At 32.0% G+C, this 24,144-nt stretch overlaps 1 protein-coding gene and 1 long non-coding RNA gene across 3 annotated transcripts in view; one reads left to right on the top strand and one right to left on the bottom strand.

Annotated features, from left to right (window-relative positions):
* Positions 1-2,631, bottom strand: part of LOC136269955 (uncharacterized) — a 9,009-nt gene extending 6,378 nt beyond the window's left edge. The window contains exons 1-2 of the long non-coding RNA XR_010707565.1: positions 2,442-2,631; positions 2,058-2,108 (exon numbers count right to left, since the gene is read on the bottom strand). This is a non-coding gene — a long non-coding RNA (uncharacterized lncRNA). The remainder of the gene's footprint in view (positions 1-2,057; positions 2,109-2,441) is intronic.
* Positions 664-24,144, top strand: LOC105317187 (G-protein coupled receptor GRL101). 2 transcript variants are annotated; one of them, XM_034458131.2, is made up of 17 exons: positions 664-992; positions 7,998-8,249; positions 9,295-9,552; positions 11,632-11,883; positions 12,012-12,269; positions 12,637-12,888; positions 13,122-13,214; positions 13,409-13,647; positions 13,924-14,005; positions 14,530-14,628; positions 14,708-14,878; positions 15,149-15,247; positions 19,371-19,627; positions 19,979-20,063; positions 20,736-22,742; positions 22,912-23,036; positions 23,971-24,144. In XM_034458131.2, exons 1-17 carry the CDS (start codon positions 932-934, stop codon positions 24,043-24,045), a joined length of 4,665 nt encoding a protein of 1,554 aa, XP_034314022.2. In that variant the 5' UTR covers positions 664-931; the 3' UTR covers positions 24,046-24,144. The 2 variants fall into 2 exon arrangements, with proteins under 2 accessions (XP_034314022.2, XP_065921963.1); XM_066065891.1 differs by lacking the exon at positions 7,998-8,249.

Below are 24,144 nucleotides of genomic sequence, written 5' to 3'. Positions count from 1 at the left end.
AGGTTTAATATACCAGTAAAAAAATCTTTTTTCAAGTTGTTGTGTCTATCTTCATGTTCATTTTAGGCATACATAAACAGTTCCAAACGTTTAACGCATTCCTTTTTAGTCTAAAACTGGAATTTTTACTTCAACTTCAAATGTAAACAAAAGCTTTGTTCACATAACAAATAATTGTAAGTTCTAGATCATTAACTCGTTATAATTCCGCAAATGACACTTAAATATGGTTGCCTATTATAAATGCCTTACTGAAGCATTGTAAACTTTTAAATCTGAAAAATGATTTTTGACCAAAATCATGACCATGCTCCATTAGTGAAAATTTTTGATCACTAAAATTATACCTGTACCAACACATAGTTTAATAAAGTACCTCTATCAACATCTAAAGCATACTAATTCTGTAACTGCCGGATACAAACTAACAACTGATTTTCCTCAGTAATAATATGAACTTTGTTATAAAATATATGACTTAATGTGACATCTAACAGGAAAATCATGTTATGAACCGTCCACACGGTCGGCATATGGCTTCTTTTACCAACTTCCATGTCCCATCATATATATATATATATATATATATATATATATATATATATATATATATATATATATATATATATATAATCATTTAACAGACCAAAAAAAAAATACGGAAAATTCTGGTAAGCAAACAAACTTGAAAATTGATAAAAATGAAAATAAACGATGAATGAAAATGCACTAGACCGTAGAATTTGTTCATCACTTGTTACCGCTGTAAAGGATTTGTGGCTGACCTTGATTGAACATGCGTATCATGCCATAATTATGTATATTGCATAACTGGGTGGATGGAAAACGTCCACGCGGCGACAGATGAGTGTTCATTGTAAATAAGGCTTACACGCGCTTGCATTTTAGTTGCTGTGTCAATTAACACAGCATGTGGACTATGTTTTTGTCTATACTACTGATGTACCTGGTACATAAATCAGCCACTTCCGGTAAGTTAAGATTATATTCATTCAAGATCCACCCTTATTTAAAAAATATTTATTATATTAAATATAATTTATACAATTCAAATGTTTACTTTTTCCTTATATATTTCAAATCAAATTTAATGTGCTGACGGCTACAACTAAAAGTAGGTTTAATGGATGAACCTTTAGAAACTCGGTTTACATTGTGAATAAGAATACTTAGTGAACCATACTTTATTTCTATTTGCATCAGTAAATTTGCCTCAAAAGATGAGAAGGCGTGCTTTTTAATGAATAAATTTAGTCTGTTCTTTAATCCGTTGTTACTGTTAACAAATCCTTTTCTGCAAATATGTTTTCAGAAATACGAGTATGTGTGTATATTTATTCCATTGATTTTTTTCGGCAAATCTAGCTTTCCTTTATTTTTGTATAACGAACAATTCATTCAGCTCTGATTCGCTGCCTATCGACACCGAAAAATGTAATTAAAAGACAAAGCTGATTTTTTCATTGTCCATTATAAGATAATTTTTCCATATTGCATGTACATTTTCAAAAATACATGTCGGATATTTTAAATTCATACAACTTAGAATATGAAAATCGGAATATGTAATGGAATTGCGTAAAGAATAAAACCGATCCTCAAAATAGCTGAAGCATCTCTAATGAGTTTCAGCACATTTGCATAGCATACTGCTGATCAAATTTGAAATTTACTACAGACACTATAGTGAAATATTTTGTGGAGCTAAATTTTAATAATCTAGAATTCATGCAGTAACAGTTTATGCTTTCCATGATGGACAATTTTGTTTAATGCTCTTGTCAATCTATTCTAAATCCAAATCGCCAAATGGGTTGTTTTAAAAAGATCTCTACTTACTTATGAAGTAAAACGCAACTTAAAGCCTGGGATATGATTATTATCTACTTGTAACTTGTTGCTTTTAAAATAATCGGATACTAGTATCGGTATTTCAAAAATGTTAATCATTTTTATTCAGAACATGCACTTCTTCTGTAATTGATTCTGCCTAAAAAGATTATATGCATACATAATTATCTAAGAAAATATATTACCTTTCTCATATTCTTTTATCGAAATATTTCGATATTTACCAGTATCTTTGTCTACAATAACACTACGAATGTATCATGTGATTTATTGTCAAAAACATTTAATCAATGACTGTTTAATATCTAACATTACAATTGCTGATAATTATATAAGAATAGGCGATGAGGAATCTTCTTGAGCATTCTGATATGATCAAAGTCGGTTGGGTGTGATTAAATCTATCATAAAGCCCAAAGGGCTTTATTGACCTGATCAAACCGACATTAGAATGAAGAATCATTTATTAAATAAACTTAGAATAAACAGGTATATAAACAATAAAAATATTACTGTAAAATTATATAATATTTAAAACAACAATTCGTAAACAAAATTAACATAATTACTGAAAAGATGACGAGCAAAAGTGGTCTTGGCAAAAAAGAGGAAGAGTTGTGTTGTCCCAGCAAGCTGTTTTCTGTGTGTGTTTCATTTCAAATTTAAAAACATTGCATAAAATAATACATGTATTGATTTGTTAATTTTGTAAAATTGATTTTACATGAGTTAAACTAACAAAAATCATACTTGTTTTATTTATAAGTGCTTATTTTTTACTCATAAAGAACAATGAGTAAAGGATAGTTAAGTCTTTTAAATACCCCCCCCCCCCAAAAAAAACCCCAAAAAACAAAAAACAAAAAAAAACAACCAGATAACTGTAGATATGAAATTTAAAAAGCATGACGAGGTCCAATTATATTTTTTATGATCTTATGATCATTACATTTATGAAATATTTTACAAACGAACTGATGAATAACTCCCGAAAAACAAACTGAAGATATTATCTGAACAAAAAAATTGTTTTGGCAGAATTGTTTTAATCTTATACCGATTCCTCTGGTCCCTGAGAAATAAAATGTGGAAACGTATGCATGTTATTGTATTATGATTTCAGTTACTTTTAGAGTTAAATCATTAAACGATTTTGGCAACGGGAACTTGATTGTCTTTATTTTGTTCATTTACAAATTAAAAACTGCAAATTCCTCATTTACTGATCACAAAGGAAGTATTTTTATGTTTATCAACCAACAAAACTCAACACTCTTTATATTCTGAAGACCGATTATAAGCGAGAAATTTTCTATAATGTAGAAATCATATCGCTTCCGTTATTTACACTCCAGGCCCTCCTAACATCCGTCACTTCTTCCTCTGTGACTAAATATCCGGTTGAATTACGGCTCACCCGTTACTGTTCATTCATAAGATTTGTCAATACACTCGTATCTTATATGCACAGTAGGAAATCACTTAATATGGCTTATCATACTTTGTAAACAGTTGTGCACAATTAATTTGATGAGACATATGACAACGAATGTTTTTAATATCAGTAAAACTGGATTTTGCAAATTTTTATAAATTTGTAAACATTTTTAAAATACCATTTTCTAATATTTCTTATATGCAAGATCAATAGACACAGCCAATGAATAGTAATACTGCCGATAGTGTTTGAAGATAGTTAATATCTTTCATACCGCTAATGGATGTTATATAATTGTCTCCGAACACTGGTCATGAAGATCCTGTTGCAAATTCTATTAAATTATACAGTGTAAAATTAATTTTCAATTAAGGAATACGTTTACTAATAATGAAGAAAATTCCACTGGTGATATGGAAAAAACATATATTGTGCGTTTTTAGACCTTTTAACGTTGTGCTATTTTTCACTTTCAAAAAAAGTAGGACAGTGACCTACTTTTTAAGTTAATTGCCATTGAATAATTTTGAAAAATTAAGAGAAATCCCTAAAAGTTTTAACTTTGATTGAGATTTTCTTAATTGTGAATCTAATACAAATTACTGAAGTTTTTTAAAATTTAAATACAGTTTTTAGATGGCAGTGACACTAAAAAGATACAAAGCGTTAAGTTTTTATTGACCATTATTATAATAAATGTTCTAGTCCAAATTACCAAAGCTTTCAATACCTATTCATTTTTTATTCAACTTAACAATAAATTGAATGATGATACATGTAATACTTAAACACTTATAGTATTAAACTAATTATCTTGATTTTATTCTGCTGCCATAAAATTTATACGAGGTAAATGATCAAATGAAGATGGGGGAATACGATAGCGAAAATTCCCATTTAGATTAGCCGTAAGTTACAATTTCAAATTTTTTTTTTTTTTTAATAAATACATTAAATTTTGTAGTGTTAAAATACAAGTATACAAAACGACAAATTCTAACTATCATACATGTATTCAGTTATAAATTTTTAACAAATGGTAAGAAAAAACCCCCTAAGGTTTTGGTGGTATCGAACCCACAATCTAAAAATTCTTGTTCAGGTTGCCTTATGTCTGGTGCTCTAACCACTAATCCATTTCAGACACATCAAATGGCTCTGTTGAAATGCTGAATGCGACTTTGGCCACAAATCTACGGACTTTTATCATTTTTTTAGTATTATTAATGTTGATATACAAAATGACACTTTTAAAGTTTAATGGGTCATCTCTCCACATTTTTGTTGATTAAAATACCTTTGATTTTTATTAAACCTTATTTAGACTAACAAAAAAATGAAGCTCACACACACACTATATAATGAAAACGCATTCTGGTTCTAAAAAACAACACTATTTGAAGGTTTTGACACGCATACGATAGTTTAAATCGACACATTCGAAGCATTTAACATAATTAAGGGTTACAAATCGACGTTATATTTAATATGCATTGTTTTAATAAGTTTAAAAAGAAAATATCAGATGTGTTGATACAGTAAAACTCGGTTATAGCGAAGTTTTAGGGACCAAAGGATTTACTTCGTTATATCCGTAATTCGTTATATCCGTATAACGAATTCGTAATAATAACTTCAGCTAATTCACTACATACATGTTTTCTTTTACTAGACTACATTTTTTGCTGATTGGGGCTAAAAATGAAATTTCATTCTGGTAATACAATAACAATCGGATCATGAATTGAAGATTTTATGTGAAAATAAATTAATTGAAACTATCATATCAAATGGCAGAGCAGACTTTTTAGATCGTTAAGAAATTTGTTATAAAAGTGTTGAATTCCTCTACGGGACTCAAAATCAGTTCGCTATATCCTATCCGTAAACTCATAATATCTGAATTTGTTATAACCGTGATATTTTTCAAAGATTTGTTAAGAATTTGTCCGTACGTACTAAACGAGTTTTACTGTATTTGCATTGTACAATATCTGATCTGTCTTTATATAGACATTTTACACACCTTATTCACGTACCCAACTTCTTTGGAATATGGTGTCTTTTTTTTCGTTTTACAGTATTTTTCAATAATTTTTAGTGTGTGCAATACGTTAATCTTAACTTTTAATATTACAGTTAAAATGAAATAAAGATATTTCGGTGAAAAATAAATTCGGAAAAATTTAGTCCGAATTTCCTGTTTTGTTAAAAGCCTAATTTTGTTTGAGTCAAATTCCATAATAAAGTAAAAATATAGAATGTTATTTAAATGATAATTCAATTCATTAATAATTGTGTTTAGAATATATTTTATCCACAACATTGAACTTAATAAAATCCGAATTTGAGAGCTCAAACCCTCAGTAAACAACGTCCTAAATGCTACTGGACCGGTCTGCATCTATTACAAAATGTCACGGATTGTCGGAGATTTGAGATCTAGTGCAAATTATAGATAAATTTAAACGAGATGACATACTGCATACATATCTAATACTAAATAGTTTCATTACATACTATTATTGGTCTTGTCGGCTCTACATAGAGCTAAAGTTGAAACGACATGGACTACTTTCATTTGCCTATACCTTTTTTCAATTGATAACACAAATGATTTGAATAAGAAGACTCGTTGACATAATCTTTGCCCTTTTGCTGGGTTGATTGAACACCGTCTTTATTTTTATAATTATGAATTGTATTTTGAATGTGAAGGTCAAATTTCAGAATGCAAAACATTTTTCTATTTTGTAGTCGTTTTTAGCCAACCCGATTCGAAGGTTCAAGTGAGCTTTTCTTATCACTTGTTGTTCGTCGTCCGTCCGTCCGTCTGTCTGTCTGACCATCAGGCCTCCTGCCTGTCTGTATTTTTTTCACGTTTGTTACCTCCTCCTTTGCAATCATTCAAGATAATGTGTACTTTCTTAATTGTAAAAATCGTTACCCCCGGACCAATAACGGGGCCCCAAGAGGCGTCTAATCTTAACAAAAATGTTTTTAAAAATTCTTCCCAAGGCCTACAATTCCACAGTTTGTGAGATTTCTATGCAAGCATTCTAAGATAGTACATATTCTAAACTGTTAAAGTAGGACCCCCAGGAAAATACTGGGGCGTCAAGACGGGTTCAAAATTCAAAGATATATGATAAGAAACTATTCATTTTATAATAATACTACGATTTGTAAGATTACTATGCAAACATTTCAAGTGAGTACAGATTCTCAGTTTTTAAAAACTTGACCATCGGACCATTACTAGGGCTAAAAATGGGTTCAACGTCCAACAAAGAAGTACATAGGAAAAAAATGTTTAATAATCTTCTCAAGAAACATTATGGACTGTTTAGTTACTTTAAAACGTAAGTATCTCATTATTTTATATACTCATAGAGTTCCATCTAGTTTCTTAGGAGAGCGAGTTGGCCTGTGGGCCTCCTGTTCCATTTAAGATTTATCATAATAGTTTTATTTTATGTGTTTCTAAGGTGTAAGCTACGAAGGCTCAAAAGGTTCATTCGTCATTGGTGATTAAATATACGAACTGCAGATCTATTCGAGATTCATTTGTAATTTCATGAAGTTTCCTGGCATGTTCCCGTATCTTAGTATCATTATATTTTTTCATCATTAGGGTACTCCGGATAATAAGGTTTTTATAACATACAGATTAAAGGATCTCTGAATATATAAAAAATTGTACTAAGATGAATCATATAATATTAAGTAAATCATTCATTAATATAGTATTCATTAGTATGTCCATAGTTACCATTTCATTATTTTACATAATAGTTTGATATTCGTAAACACCGTTAAAATTTTAATCATTCCTTAGGTTGAATAATGTCCAATTAATTTGTTTGGAAATGCCTCCTCTATCAATCAGGTCTTGATACACAGTACAAAAAAATACTAGTAGTCTAGCTACAGGAATATACATTGTTAACGACAACCCGAGTGATAATCTTGAAACTTGTGTGAGTTATACGAATAATTCCGAATGGGAAAATAATGTCAGATTTTCTCTTCATATATTTTTTAACCGTGTCATTCTTTGAGTGTAAACAGGGAAAGTTTAAAATAGAAAATCTTAGAAATTCTGCTGTATTTTGGTTTTGCTTATTTTTAATTAAAACGTATGTGTTTTAATAAGAAAATCAACAACTAAAATGAAGGAAACGGTAACATAGGACTGATTTAGTCATACGAATTATAATTCATCGAACCCGAGTGCATTCATTTTATAAAAATATGAGACTCCATTGTATAACGAATTGTCAAGTGCGTTAACAGCGTAGAAGGTGGTTTCCAATCACTTCTCAAGTTCACTAAATGGTCTAAACGGTTTTATTGCTTTTTGCAAAGGACAAATGACAATCATTAAACGTCTGCAAATTTACATGGAATTTCAAAATTTCTGATTTGAATCTCCGAATGCAGGATCTGGGCAAAAAAAGCAACCGAATCTGTGAAGTTTTGGAAGTTGGTTTGCATATGTACACGTGAACAAACGTTTTTCACATACCTCATATTCGTTATTCTATATTCGAAAAAAATAATTATAACCTAACTTTAAAATCAAGAAACTTCTATTTGAATAGACTTTTAAGTACATTTGTATAATTCCTGAATTGTCTTTATAATCTCATTTACCCCCAGTATGATACTTTTTTTCTCATGTTAGTCATCAACTGTAAACAAACTGGAAAAGGTCTGGAGTACAGGGGAACCATATCCGTAACTATTTACGGAAAAACTTGCCAGAGATGGGACAGCCAGACACCACATGCTCATATCTATGACAAAGATTTGCCTGGAAACGCAAGTGTCCACGAAAATTATTGTAGAAATCCTAGAGCTTCAGATGAAACAGTCCCTTGGTGTTATACAACCGATAAAAACATACGGTGGCAGTATTGTGGTGTCCCATACTGTGGTAATAAAATCATATTTGGTACCTAATGTTAGCAATTTTATGATAACTTTAAAAAACCAAAGAAAAATAATGAATTAAAAAACTTATTATAGTATATTTACATGTACATCTACCGAGTATGTTTTCCTCTATTTTTTTTTATGGAAACTTACAGTTTATTCATAACTCTATAGAAACAGCCAGACTGAAATCTACACATCCCGTGAATCAATTGGTCGAAACCTACAGCGACCTCAGAAAAATCTTGTCAGACTCAAATTCCCATTGGCGACGATTTTGCTGTTTCTTTTAGCTAACACACTTATATACATAAACATTAATTTTGTGTATTTTACTTATTTTTTACAATCAATTTATTAATGTGTTAAAAGTAGATGTAAGAAAGATGTAACGCGGGTTATGTATTTTTTTCTGCAATGTTGCCAACTTCATATCCTGTATGAATCATTGAAGAAAGCATTTTATTGTTTAAATAGTTACATTTGATTTCATCCAGTCATATGAAAAGGTCCGTCGTGTATTAGAAAGTTACACGCATATGTAGGCAGAGAAAAGATCTTACAAGTATTGGTCGAAAAAATGAATATCAAGTTAAATATGCATTTGTAGATAGGGTCCTCGAAATTTACTACATTCAATTACATGTATCAAGAATATCCATACAAAATCATCAATTTTTTTAATCAGCACATTGTAAAACTGATGGTGGACAAAATTTATAATTACGCATGCTTTTTGGAATCTCCGTAACTACTAGAAATAAAAATTTAGCCTATTAAGTATTTTATATATGAAAAATGTAATATATTAGCATACTTTTTTCTAGCTGATCAAGACTTCATAGTATAACAGTATATATTTTTAAACGATTTGGAGTTGTAATGTGTGCAAGTTCAACTATCATTATAATAATATTAATAATTTTGTCTTGAGAGACCAGTATCTCTGCAATTATTAGTATATATAAAACATTTCCAGAAAAGCAATTTTGATATATATTTTCATAATATGCAAAGTAAAAAAAGAGTTGAATAACATTTTATAGAAGTGGACTTTTCTAAATGTAAACTGACCAGTGAGGGCTTAGACTACAGAGGCAACGTTTCAAGAACAGCCTCAGGTAGAACGTGTCAGCGCTGGGACAAGCAATACCCTTGGACCCACACCTACACTGATTTGTATGGAGGCAACAGTGTGCATGAAAACTACTGTAGAAATCCGAAGGCTGGACAGGAACCGACCCCTTGGTGTTACACAACAGACGACAAAGTCCAATGGGAGCACTGTGATATTCCAGTTTGTGGTATTTTATTTTTCATTTAAGGCTAGTTAAGATAGTGTTGCAATTCCTGCGCTAATTTTCACCAATCAAACTTACAGAGTTCGATTCAATTCTTTTTTTGTTGTTGTTGCTTGCAACGTTTATATAAAGCAGTGTAGAATTTTATCTGGAAAATTTGTATTAACTTTTACAAAAACATTATATGAATTTGAAATTGGTTACCTATACAAATATGGCAGATTTCACGCTTTATAAAAGGGAATTCCTTATTTCTTGTGAAATACTGCCTCCTTGAAACAAAATTAATTTAATTTTAACGTCTTGGATAGATTAGTCAAGTGGTAACGCAGTAAGTGTCCGACTTTTTTTTTATTGGATTCGAATCCCGAAATAGTTGGTTTTTCTTATACTTATTTTTTTCTTTTAATTGCATGAAAATGTCATGTATATAGATAATTTAAGAATGTCACAATAAGGTTTTTAAAGTTAAAACGCGTGTTAATGTTATATTTTGCATGCATGCTTAATTTTTTTTCAACATGACATACTGTGTGAAGTCATCTTTTTAAACATGAATTATATACATTTCTTTCTATACTCTGTCCCAAGTTATTGCTTCCATCAATTTTTGATGATTTTTGATAAAAATACACATACCTGTGAAAGAAATACAATTGAAATCGATGAAAGGGAATATATCCAAGATATCTTTATTGAACAATTATCCCTTTTCAGTCATAAAATTTCACAGGAACGAAAACAATTTTCTTACGGAGATTTGTAATGGGAAATGTTTACATCTTTTCTCCATTCGGAATACACTCGGAATACATCGCGCAATTTTTTAACATTATTATCACTATTTTTAACATTATTATCCGGGCTTATTAATGGCTGATGCAATGCAAAATCTCCGTAGACTTTCAATTTTGGGATGTGTATTGAAACCTGAAGCGGTAGAGGGGGCGTTTCAAAACAGATAATCTGGACATTTTTCGTATTAGTGGATGAACATATAGTTTGAGCACAAAGGTATTTACTTTTATTGAAATATCAAGCAAAAAGTGGTGGAAGCAAAAACTCGGGACAGAGTATAACAAGAGATTTTGAAACAATGTACGCATCAACGTAGAAAGTTGATTCATTTCCCTTCTTTATGAAATAAACGGGTATGCCGATTTCAAAGATTTATGTACATGTAAAGGTTGTTAAAAGGGAAAAAAACTTTTAAAAAGTTTGAATCGGTGATGAAGCAATAGGTTTATGAAAATATGTAAGGATACGTTTGTTCCATCTATTTAGCTGGATTATGCGTTTATCTAGATAATATAGAAACATGGGATGTTTATAATTCGTACCCACACTGACTCGTACCTACACAGACTCATAATCCTTTGATTTTGATACTTAAAACTTGCGATTTTAAAGAGCCAGAATCAGATTTATTATAATTATAAGGAGTATTGCTTATAATGTTTTTCTTTTAGTTATTTTCATAAACAGTTTTACCGCCGACTTCGTTCAGACTTTGTTAATGAATTACAACATTTATCTTTCATGCAAATAATAAAATTCATTCGACGTTACAGAAGATATTCCCTTATAGGTCGTTGTTAGATCTCTGTGTGATTTTCGCTATTTTAAATATCTGTATTGTATTATATTGCAATGTGATGGATATATAATAATGAAAACATTTGGACTCTTGCATGTTTTTTTTTATTTTACATTCTACAATGTAATCCAAATTCTGACGCTTTAATCTACTGTTGTTGAACATAAACCCAATGCATTAAAAAAATATTTAGTAATATATATCTTAGGTTTAACTGAATTTTTTATCGAAATATAACTCGTCAAAATGTGGAAGTCTCCATAACGGTCATAGTATATTTTCTCTAAAATGTAGGCTTTTAAAATAAATAAGAAATATCGTGGAAGCTAGTTCTCTACCACAATAATACATGGATAATTCACATATTTTGAGTCACCATACCTACCTGATTCTTATATATAATGATTTTCTAAGGCGTTCATTACATGAACTAGTTATTCTTCCTTTAAATCCATGTGTTATAAATAGCTTATTTCTGCTTTTAGAATGTAGAGATACCCAAAAAGGAGAGGCATACATTGGGAAAACATCTCAAACAGTCGATGGACGCCAGTGTGTGAGATGGGACAGCGTAGACGATTCACATCCAGATTATTTTAATGTCAAGTTTCTGACAGGAAGCAAAAGTGTTCATGAAAATTATTGTAGGAATCCAGACAATAAAATAGCACCCTGGTGCTTTACGGAATTGGTTGGTGGATCCTGGAATTATTGTAACATTCCCTTTTGTAAAAGGAGTAAGTTAATAAATCTTAAAACATAATTATATTTCCTTTATTACTTTGTAATTCTAATATTGAAATTTGAATTTTTTTTAAATATAACATACTAGCTAGTATTACTGTTTGCACAATTTGTCTTACAGGTAGTGCAGAATGTCTAACAAGTCCAAAGGGATTTGATTATTTTGGAACCGAGAATAGAACTGTCGATAATATAGAATGCCAACGCTGGGATACAGTGAAACCACATCAACATAGTTTCTCGAAAGGATTTATGGGACTCGCTGCCTCAGAACATGAAAACTACTGTAGGAATCCTAATGACGATAAAATGCCCTGGTGCTACACCGTTAATAGCAAAATAAAGTTTCAGTACTGCAACATTCCAAATTGTCCGGAACGTAAGTGGATTTATTAGATAATCTGAACATCTTAACATCTAATTGTTCGTCCACTACCTGTGTGTTTTTCTCCTAATATTTACCTAGAAGTTTTATTAAGTTCAAGTAATTCAACTGCATGTACAAATATTAAGTGTTGCTGGACAGTCTAAAGTTCATGATCACGCTCAAAGTATAATAATGTTATTTACCATTTATCATAAAAGTAACTTGCATGAATATGGTAAAATTTAATTATTCATAATACTTATAAGTAATAAAATGAAAACATTAACATCAATTAAAAAGTAAGTACGAGATATGCATGGAAATAATCAGGGTTTTTTTAAAATCAAAAGGGAATTTTTAAAATTATGAAATGATATAGGTGACTGTAAGATCACGGAAATTGGTATAAACTATAGAGGAAAACAGCGAACGACTCGAGGCGGGATTCTGTGTCAACGTTGGGACAGGACTTATCCCCACATACCTAACCCATCAATCAGTTTTGCAGCATCATCACTCTCCGCGCAGGAAAACTATTGTAGAAACCCGGATAGTGAACCAGCCCCGTGGTGCTACACAATGAACCCCACTGTACGGTGGCAGCTTTGTGATGTTCCGTTTTGTTTTAATGGCAAGTAAATTTACTCGATCTATTTTCAATGACACGTGCTCTCCAGTTGATGTATCAGCAAAAACAAACAATTATTATTAGTATCCTAGTGTCAAAATGTAAAAGAAAACATCAGTTAAACACATAAAGAGCTAAAAAAAAATAACAAAAAAATTGCCAAAATTTTATTTTTACATTGTATCTAATTTTTAAAATCTTTAAAATCTACAAAAAAAACTTTTGTATATTTTTAGATTCCTATTCCTGTGTATTTTCCAAAGAAAACTGTTCATTTGAACAACTAAATAATAACGCAATTAAGTGGGTTCTTAAGGCAGAAGAAGGGAGTAAGTATTTTTTGAAATATGTGTCGTTTTAACATTTTTTTCCATCATGTTCATGATTTGTGTATACCTATTTAAATAATTATATAAAAATAACCATATTTATTATTATCATTATCATTATTATTATCATTAGAATCACCCATTTAAAGGAGAGAATCGAACATAACATTATAATAATTCGCGGGTACTTGTAGAAAAAACACGAGTTTTAACACTCGCAGAGGATTTGCCATCTGTACAGTCAGTATTACCTTCATTGAGATTACCCAAAATGCGATTCACAGAAACCGGGAGTTGTTTACAAATGAATTACCGCAGCCATGGAATACGTCTGAATATAAGGACGGATAAACAGAACTTGACTAGTCTTTCTAGCAGCGATGAGTGGAAGCTCATTAAAGTTAACATTGACTACTCAAATGATACTTATCAGGTCAGAGAATTCAAATTTCACTTAAAATGAATAAATTATGCATGTTCAGCAACATCTTTCTTGTAATGCCTTATTGACAACAATGCTTTGAATTTAAGTTAGTTATTATAAAAAGTCTCATTATCTTTACAAATATTAAGCAAATCGATATAGAATAGTTGAAATGATGACACTCTTATTGCAACTGAAGCGTATAAAACAACGCATTAATGTAAATGAGTGTTGAGCAATTTATATAACTCTAATTAGATATTTACGTTTTCTTCTGTTCTTTAGATAATTATGACACCAACTCCAATCACTTCATCAGTGAACTTTGCCATAAAGGATGTATATATTAGTAATACACCATGTGAAGGTAAAACTAATTTTTCAGTTAAATGTTTTTATTATACCTCTGTGATTATTTCCTATGTAAATTAACAATGAATAAATTATGCTATTCTATCTAACCGTGAAATAGTTTCCGTGCTATCTACCCATGGTGAATAGTCATCGAAACTATTCACCGGCGGCATTCGATTTCCTTCCTTTTAAAACTCGGAACACCTCTTTACTTACATAACCCGATCGCTACATTCAATTCAAAGTCTGATAACTCTAATTTGTTTATAATCAAGAAATTCTGCATCGCCGACGAAAAACGTTTTATTCGGTAATATAAAATACCTATTTACTTGCTATGAGGACGATAGCAAATTTATTGCCCCCCCCCCCCCGCCCCCAATGCTGCAACTATTTAACGAGGCGGCCCAATAAACTTGTCATCGCCCTCATAGCCAGTAAATGGGTTTATTATAATATCTACTAATACATGTAAGTAGTCAAACAGTTATGTCCAAAAACTTTGTATATTGGCTTTATTCTTTTTCTGGTTTAAAGATTGCTTTGCTTGCTTGAATGATGGATCTTGCATTGAGAATGGAAAATTTTGTGATATGAGTATGGACTGTCTCGATAACAGTGACGAAAAGAACTGTGGTAAGTACATTTAAATAGTAATCATGCAAATTGAAAAAAAAATTAATTAAGATCTTGATATTATTATATTTAATTTAAGTACTGGAGTGCTATACTGAAAACAAATATGAAGGGTTTAGAAAGAAAACTAAGTTCCTTCACCAATGCGCTGATGCCGGCAAGTGTAAATTTGACTCCCAAAGCAAAGGAAAACCAGGTTGCTCCATTAATTCTGAAAAGCAATGGGAAGAATGCAGCATTCCAAAATGTAGTAAGACTTTTTTTTAGAACTTATTGTTCAGATAGTCATATGAATTTTTCTATAATGAAAGAATAACACATTTATAACAATAAATTAAAGAGTCTCCCGAAAATTATTTGCACGGAGAAAAAGACACACTAAACCTTTTTATTTAACAGCGATTGAAGAACAAGTTATACAATATTAATACCTGTATTGATAAACTTATATGAGAAGAATCCTGTGCAACAATTGAAAGTAAAAACCTTTTATTCAATCCTATTATTTTACTTTTCACAGAATCAGAAACTTTAAATTGCAATTTTAAAAGCGATATGTGCAATTGGAAAGTTGCAGAACGTGGAGTAAAATGGAATCGGCACACATCTGAAATAGATGGTATTTATATTAAAGATCTGTCATTATATTTACATTTGTTAAATATATTCACTTGAATGTACACCAACGCTCATTGTTAGGCCGGTGTAATGAAGAATAATGACACCCGTAAAATAATGACTTTGCTGAAGAATAATTGCATTTTTCTGAAGAAAAAATACCCAGGGGTTATTTTTCTTTATGTTAAACATGAAGAAAAATGACCCACGCAGAAAAATGACCCCAGCTGTAAACAAGAATAGAAATTGGTTACCCCGTATCCAAGATACGACTTTTAATTTACTTGAATTTTCACTCTGTTCAACTGATTTTGAAGTTATTACCGAACTTGTAAATAAATCGCTGTATATAGTTTTTCTTATCCGTAGCAAGCACACACAAAACACTCTTACATTGCCACTAATTGATTGTTAGCAGTTACGTCACTTCTCTCGTCGACATATGGCGGGAAATGACGCAAATACTAGTAAAGACAAACATACACAATGAGGATTTTATGTGATAATTGACGAACAGCAATCATGATCGAAAGAATAATTGTTGTAATAATATAAGCTATATTCATTTGTGAATGAATTGTCAATCGTGTATATATATTTTTATGGAAAAAGACTAAGGGGGCAGGTAACGTAGGAATATGAATACTTCTTGTTTACATTTCTTGGGGAAAGTGATTTTTAAAAATCATTTTACGTTAGTTTTGTTTTCCTCTACGTAATACATGAACATCGATATTCTAAACATTTGTTGTAATGTTGTACTTGTTATCACGAATAGACTTATTCTTTTAGAGCAAAGATGTGAAGAGTACCTGGCTATAGTAAATCTTACTAGATAATAAACACTTATCGATTATTGCCTGACGTCATGACGGCATATCTAAGGTTTGAAAGTTGCATTTTCGAAACATTGCAGGCAATGGGAGCAAGCAATATCAAGATTTTTCATAAAAAGATAAACCAATGCATTTTAAAATGTGTCAACATTTACATTTACAATTGATGAAAATGTTATATAGGATGTATATGCAACAGTGAGCAAGAGTTTTCAAGTAAACGGGATGTTGACCATGCACGCGTGTACATGGTGTAATCCTGATTTAAAAATAGATCGCCATATTTGAACGGTGCGAGGCTGGGATATCAACGGAACAAGTTGTTAAACATTGCTTATTACGGTGCATGTACAATGCAAGTAATAATTGATGTTGGATTATCATTACTGACAACGAATCATTATTTTGAATTCAAACAAATATGTATTCATGTAGCTTGAATATCTACTGGAGGAACAAATTGCGGGGTGTGACCCGATTTTTTATCAATTGGGCGAGTTCATTCATCTTGAAAAGGGTGTAACTCACGTGTCGTACTAAATGTACTTTAAACAATTGCAACTCAAGTATGTATTTATGTTAATTTGATACATTTCTTCTGAAACACTCGATCCAAAGTTTGATATATGTAGTTGTTACAAAACAAATGTCAAAAAATCAGTTAATCCCCTCCAAATGGATCTATGCCAGTGGATGAGTTCATTCAAACCATCGGAGATCTCAGCTGCTGCGTGAAAGGTAAAGCAGGGCTTCGCGCCATAATATGTCTCATCCATAATTTTTGCTCGCCGAATAGTTAACTAGTTCAAATAGGGATCATAAGAATACCCCAGAGCACACCATGTATGTGTACATATCACAGGCACGCAGCATCGGGGGCTACCTCTCCCACTTTTTTCGCAGCAGACATGCACTTTTCTTAACTTGACTTATTAAAAAAATGGAAATGTCATGGGTGCCCCCTACCCTCCACTTTTGTCGGAGCATGTAATATATGATACTGAAAATAAGGGATTAAAATTGAATTGAATTGAAGTTACAATGAAACTACCCACCCCGTCCAACCCCGCCCCCTCACCACGGATAAGTATTTTTCTTCTTGATTTTGAGAATCCCCCTGTTTTTTAATTGCTTGTCAAGTTTTTTTAAATGAAGATGATACGTGTTTGAATATCCTTTCCTTTTTCCTTAATAGTTCACAATATAACAAAAACAATTTAAAATTTGATTGTTTTATCTTCCGCTTTCAAGCTTACATGCAAGTATTTGAATGATACACAAAAGTACATTTCAAAATAAAATGAAATTATTTAATTTCAAGTTATGTACATGCACTAGATCAAAGAAAAAGGCTGAAATTTCTTCTTAAATAATAAATGTTCCTTTTATGAATTTATGAGCAGCAGGCTATCTTTTTAAAAATGAATTTTAATTTTAGCTCATCTATGCATTCATGCTTCCATTGAATAATTTTGTTTAGTCAGGCAAGCTTTTTGGAAAGCTATTACTTGTAATAAGAAGAGATTGTTTCTAAAAGCGTTGATAAGGGGTTTGGGATCATATAAGGGGTTTATATCCCCTTGATTTTGATCACACGATCTTTACTGTATCCAAAGGTGTCAATGCTCATACCAGCTATTGATACATTTATCATATTGATAATAATTAAAGCATGCCGATGATAAAGTAAAATATATTTTCTGTTCGAGTACTCTCAGTACTTCAACGATTTTCCATATTGGCCGTTAATTTCTACTGGCTAGTGGCTGCTGTCAGTGCCTGCTAAATTCAGCTTGGTTATAACGCATAACAGTGGAGTAGACTTTTCATAATTTTGGTTTCATCATTAATTCTGGGTGGTGCAATTGCATACCCAGCAGTTTGTAGTAGGGGAAAATCGTCAATGCAAGTATAATTCATAAACAATATCGAGTCTACTCTTTCATCGCTAATAAACAGAATTTTGTTTTATAGTGCCTTGTATCTCGAAATAATTTTAATTTGTTGTCACTCATAATAATGAGATACATATGCGAAAGTGCGAAGATACGCCTTCGCAGGTTTGTACTCTGGCCTTCGCATCTTCGCGCTGTTGCCTTCGCATTTTTATGATTGCGGAGTTCTCTATCGTTTAAAAGGTTCCGATGCATATTTTGAAAACTTTATTTTATAATATTAATAAAATTAAATTATCCAGGGGGAATGGGGTCCTGACCTCTCCCCTTGTACTGCGTGAAATTATTAATATTGAATTTTCCGGGGGCGGGCCCCTTCTCCCCCTCTAGGTTCATGCATGAGCAAGGATCGAGTGTCGTATAATGAGATTAGAATGTTACTGTGTTTGATTCACGGTAAACAGACGGCTGGTAAGTGACAGGAGTCTTGAAGTGCATATTCCATATTATGGCAGACATTACATTTTGTGTGGAGTATATAATGATTAGGCATAGCCAGCAATGGTAAACATATATGTCACATGTACACATTGCGCATGCGTACCAATAATATGACGGATTAATCGGAAAACCTTGGCAAGTACGGTGCCTCCATCAAGTTCTATGTAATCGACCGAGACTTGCTGAATGCAATCAAAAAAGGCGAAGATGCGAAGGTTGCGAAGGCGAAGAATCGATAGTAATATCCTAGTGGCCCTATCGGACAACCATAGATACATGTAAATGTAATCGTTAAGATGACAACCATACCCCGATGCAATACGTCAGTATCTTGTTATAACGGAAGGACTTTATTTTCTTGATATATCCCTTCTTTCACTTTAAGTTTATTTGAATATGAATTATAATTTCTGTAAATTGCAGTAAAAATTGCAATATTGTAAAGACTATTTCACAAATAATAAAAAAAAATATACTGAAAAACTTATTCTATAAGTGGGGACATTATTCTTCAGGGGTCACTTTTCTTCATGTGGAGTGTGCTTATTTTTATGAAAATGACACTTATTCTTCAGGCGAAAGGGTCATTTTTCTACGTAGAATAATGACCGGAGGTCATTTTTCTGCGTAGAATAATGACCTGGGGGTCATCATTTTACGTCGAAAAATGACCCCCGGTCATTATTCTCTGGGGGTCATTATTCTACGTTACACCGGCCTGACAACGCATGCCTAAACTCTGTTGTAAACAATTTTTACAAGAACCGACTTCAATTGAATAATCGATCTGATAAAATAGGCCCAAATAATAATCATTTTCTAACCAACATTTTCTTATTCCAATAAAACTTATTATCGAATCATCAGTTTATTTTCTTTACCTTTATTGCAGGCGAAGAAGTTATTACCGCGAAAATGTTAAATAGCAATGAGGAAAGAAGAGCTATTTTATATAGTGCACCACAGCTTGTATCAACTGACATTGGTTGTTTAACAATGTCTTACCTAGGAAAGGATGTCCACTTACAACTCTATATAACTCAAGGCACCGTATATACACCAAAAACAATGGTCTTTGAACGACGGGATATTGATTCCAAACTTTTTGCTACAACAAGCATTCAGACACCAACAAATATTCCGTATATGGTACTATTTATTTGCTGTGGAATAATTTTTGTTCGTGGGGGAGGGGGGGGGGTGGGGTGTCAACGTTAGTGGGTACATGTAGCCAAACTTTTCTGAATTCGTAGGGAGGTAATTTCGTTGATAGTGAAATCATTATAATTTTCATATATGATAAACAAATAATTGTATATAGCCTCGTGGGTATATAAATTCGTGGGCAATGGTTACCCACAAAAGCAACGAAAAGCCATTGGTCCCCAACGAACAATGATGGTTCCACAATATTGCATTACCTTAAACCGAGGGTAGAGAGAAACTCTTACAGTATAAAGCTGATTTCCATTTCTACCATTAACACCACCATTTTTGTAGGTTATCTTGGTTGGAACTCTCAAGGCAAACCGATCAGGTACTATCCAGATTGGAAAAATAAATTATGAAAATGGTATTTGCGCAGGTAAATTACGTTTGATAGATAAAATATGTATTCGTTATGACATTTGTATTATTACCAATTATTATCGATGCTAATAGGGATAGATGGTCAGGGCTATTTTTAGACTTAACAATCCCCTAATTAATTAAGAGTTCTGTACATCCAAATATTAAAACCCAAACATTAGGATATTTCCTTTTCAAGGGGGTATGGGACATCTTTTGATATTAATTTGGTTTAAAGTACATTATAATTGAAATACTTTCATCGGTTTAGAATTTTCAAACTTTATAAAATTTTTAACCCAAAAATAGCGTTTGAAAATATTTGGAGAGGTAAAACATGTAAAATCCCCAAGGGGTTTCAAACTCATGACTTAAAGGTTCGTAGTTAACCCTCTAACCCACTGCGCCAAGCAGTTAAGTGCCAAAATTGGGAAAGAAACTACTCATATAATTACACTTCATTTTTTTGTTGTTTATTTAGATAAACAATACGTCACAACATGGAGGTTTCCCATAGCACTTTAAGTAATAGTTTATGGCAAAAAACAATATTATTATATTATTATCATCTACGGATAATCTAATGAATAGTTGGATGACCATCTAGCGTTCTTAGCATGAGAAATGAAAATTCGAAAATCATGTTTTTATATTAACAATTAAAATGGTTTAAATGTTTAATATGCAGACAAAGACCCATGTAGCTTAACACAGTTTCAATGTGAAGATGGCAGTTGCATTCCTGTTGGTGACTTTTGTAATGGATTAACTAACTGTGCAAACCAAGAAGATGAATCGGCATGTAAATACAACAACAACACATCATGTTTAGAGTACAACAGTGGTTGTCCAAAACGTTGTCCTGCTCACTGTCAGTGCAATGGATTCATTTTTAAATGCAGTTCCCCGGAAAATGTAACAAAAGAAGTCAAGGTTCTTGACTTGAGCTCGAACTCTTTTAATGTGGAAAGCCTTGAAAATTTTGGCTTGCTCATACACTTAAATCTTTCAAGTTGTCTTCTATCTAATTTATCAGGTTTTGCAATACGATTAAATTCGTCGAGCCTTCAAAATTTGGATCTGTCTTACAACAATATTCGTAATCTAGAATTGAAAGCATTTGATGGATTGCCAAACTTACTATACTTAAATATCTCAAACAATCAAATCACAAGTCTTCAAATGGGTTTCTTTCGGTTCACCCCAAAGTTGAGACATTTGATTATACAAAATAATAACATAACAGAAATTCCAGTTTCGGAAAGTTACAATCGACTAAATTCAAGTCTTGAGTTGTTAGATTTACAGAACAACAAATTGATGACTATTCAACCCAGTTCGCTTTATTGGCTAAAGTCTGTATCAAAAATAGTTTTGCGCAACAACAATATCACAAATACCGACCTCTATTTTTCAACATCAATGAAAATGTTATATGAATTAGATCTAAGTTATAATTTTATTCAAAACATTACTGACTATATGTTCAATGGTTTAAGCAGTTTAAGATATCTTAACTTACAAAATAACCTAATTGCAATATTAGATGGATTTTCATTTTCAACACTAAACTCTTTGCGTACATTGAATCTTGCTTTTAATCAGATACATACCATAAATAGAATGGCATTTGAAAATCTAGTTTCGCTTACAAAATTAAATCTAACTGGTAACAAATTAAGAACAATAACTCCAATAAGATTTGTTCCCTTAGTAAAACTTGAGATTTTAGATTTGTCGGATAACGGTTTGCGAAACTTGGAGTACGGTGCCTTTAAAGGACTGGAGTCAGTAAAACATCTAAACATACACAGCAACAAACTAACCGTTTCCAGGACCATGTTCCAAGGCCTCTGTAATCTCGAATGGTTGCAAACAGATTCTTATATCATTTGTTGCGCCAAACCATTAACCGTTGATTCATCGAAGTGCATATCGCCAAAGGATAGTATTTCGTCTTGTGAACAATTGATAAATGTTGGATTTCTTGCGCAGATGATATGGTATATTGCTCTATTCTCTGTGGTTGGAAATGCATATGTTATATACTATCGTATTCAGGAAGGAATGAAAAGCAACGCTTCACATGGGATCTTTGTCCTGCATCTAAGTGTTTCAGATTTTTTAATGGGTGTGTATCTGTTCATCATAGCCATTGCCGATCTGGAGTATCGAAACGTCTATGGATTTAACGATGGTGAATGGAGATACAGCACAGCCTGTACCATAGCAGGATTGCTGGCTACAACATCTAGTGAAGCATCAGTGATTTTTATATGTCTCATAACCATTGAAAGATACATCGTTTTAAAGCATCCATTTTCTGCGGGATTTGTGAAAAAAAGACGAGTGATTCTTTCTATTTCATTCGTTGCTTGGTTGATTGCTATTTTGTTTTCCGTAATACCCGTATTAGTGTACCCCGACTTCTACAGCAGATCCACAGTGTGCATATCATTACCTTTAACACCAGAAAAAGTGTCTGGTTGGGAATATTCAACCTTTTTGTTCCTCGGATTCAACATGTTTATTTTTATGGCTATTGTGATTGGGCAATTGCTGATCTTTATACAGGTCAAACGAATGGGAAAGAAAATAAATAACGACAATTCAAAACGGGAAATGGCAGTTTTGAAATCTCTGTCGTATGTTGTTCTGTCAGACACATTTTGCTGGATTCCCATTATAGTTATAGGTGAGAAGATGTCCTTCTTATTTTTAATAATTTGTTATTATTTCTTCTTTTCATTTTAGTTGCAATATTCTGCAGTTTGAGTCATTGTGACAGTGATTTTATAAGTTGGCATTGAATGAGACGCTGCTGAAATTGAACAAGTACCAAATTATTTAACTCATAATTTTAGGACTTCTAGCAAGCGGAGGAGTGAATATTTCGTCGGACGTGTATGCCTGGGTTATTGTTCTCGTTCTACCAATCAACTCAGCACTAAATCCATTCATATATACGTTCAGCATGATCTTCAGACAGGTATAAAAGTGTAAATAATTAAAAAGTGAGAAAACTTAGCATTGATATCACATTTTTTCTCTGGCTATATAAATGTTGCACACTCCGGTTGAACTTTTATCACCGTCCAAAGTTGTCAGTCTTCAGTCCGTCTATTTACTTTATATTTTGATATCTGAGTATAATTGTGTAAATGGTATTCAAGTGTGACCAAATCAAGGGTCAGGTGTTGGTGAGGAAAACAGTGAGATAAGAAACATGTAGGATGTTTTTATGTTAACATGTAATATCTTTTTATGGCCAAGATAGAAAATTTAGGTATGAAATATCAATAGAAGAAGAAAGTTCAGCGACTTGTTCCCCGGTCTGATAGTGTTATGCCAATCTAGCTGCTATTACTGCGGTAGTTATAAGAAGATCCTTTTAGAGAGTATAAGTTTTTGCATATCTATTCATAAAGTAAATAGATTTTTTTAATTAACAAAGTTTTTTAACCGAGATACAGTTTATTAAGTTAGCTGAGAAAACGCCACAGAATACGGCAGAGTATTTATTGGCATTATTTAGCTCTAATCTTTTTTGTGTAAAATTGGCATTTTCTTGTGCATATTTAATAACGTTATTAGCAACCCATGCATATCTAGATTTGCGCACATGCGCGATAAAAGTAATCGAGAAAAAACAGCTTTGGGAATAATTCAACACAGCAAGTTTATGTACATAATTTTAAATAAGTAAGAAAGTAGTTTTATGACGGCAACATCTATAAATGATCCCTTCTGTGTTAATTTAGTCAGGATAAATATGTCAATAAAAAATGTAATCTAAAAGAATTACTGCGGGTCCTTTTTTAGTATTGTATTAATAATAATTTTGATTTTTCAATGTAAGGCCATTGTTGGCTATTGTTCCCTCACACGAGCACTGCTGTTCAATGTATATTTTATGATTTCAGAAAAAGAAGTCTCCGAGAAGTCCTAGTGTCACCTTGTCAGGAAGAGTAAATGGACAGCGACAGAGCAGCAAATAACAGACATTTGACTCAACAATTGGCAATATGTTTACCTTTATATGTTGAAAGTGTGCTACATATTTATAAAATTAAAACGCTTTGTGAAGATGAATTAAA

This window comes from Magallana gigas, chromosome 7 (genome assembly GCF_963853765.1).
Source record: "Magallana gigas chromosome 7, xbMagGiga1.1, whole genome shotgun sequence".
Taxonomy (NCBI): Eukaryota; Metazoa; Mollusca; class Bivalvia; order Ostreida; family Ostreidae; genus Magallana; species Magallana gigas.
The sequence above is the reverse complement of the archived record's forward strand: the minus strand, read 5'-3'. Positions and strand labels throughout refer to the sequence as shown.

Bases quoted from the DNA above. Each gene is read 5' to 3' on its own strand.
- LOC105317187 (XM_034458131.2), top strand. From the start codon at position 932: ATGTGGACTATGTTTTTGTCTATACTACTGATGTACCTGGTACATAAA. The intron at 13,648-13,923 runs GTCAGAGAATTC...TCTGTTCTTTAG, and splicing joins ACTCAAATGATACTTATCAG to ATAATTATGACACCAACTCC. The intron at 20,064-20,735 runs GTAAATTACGTT...TTTAATATGCAG, and splicing joins TGAAAATGGTATTTGCGCAG to ACAAAGACCCATGTAGCTTA.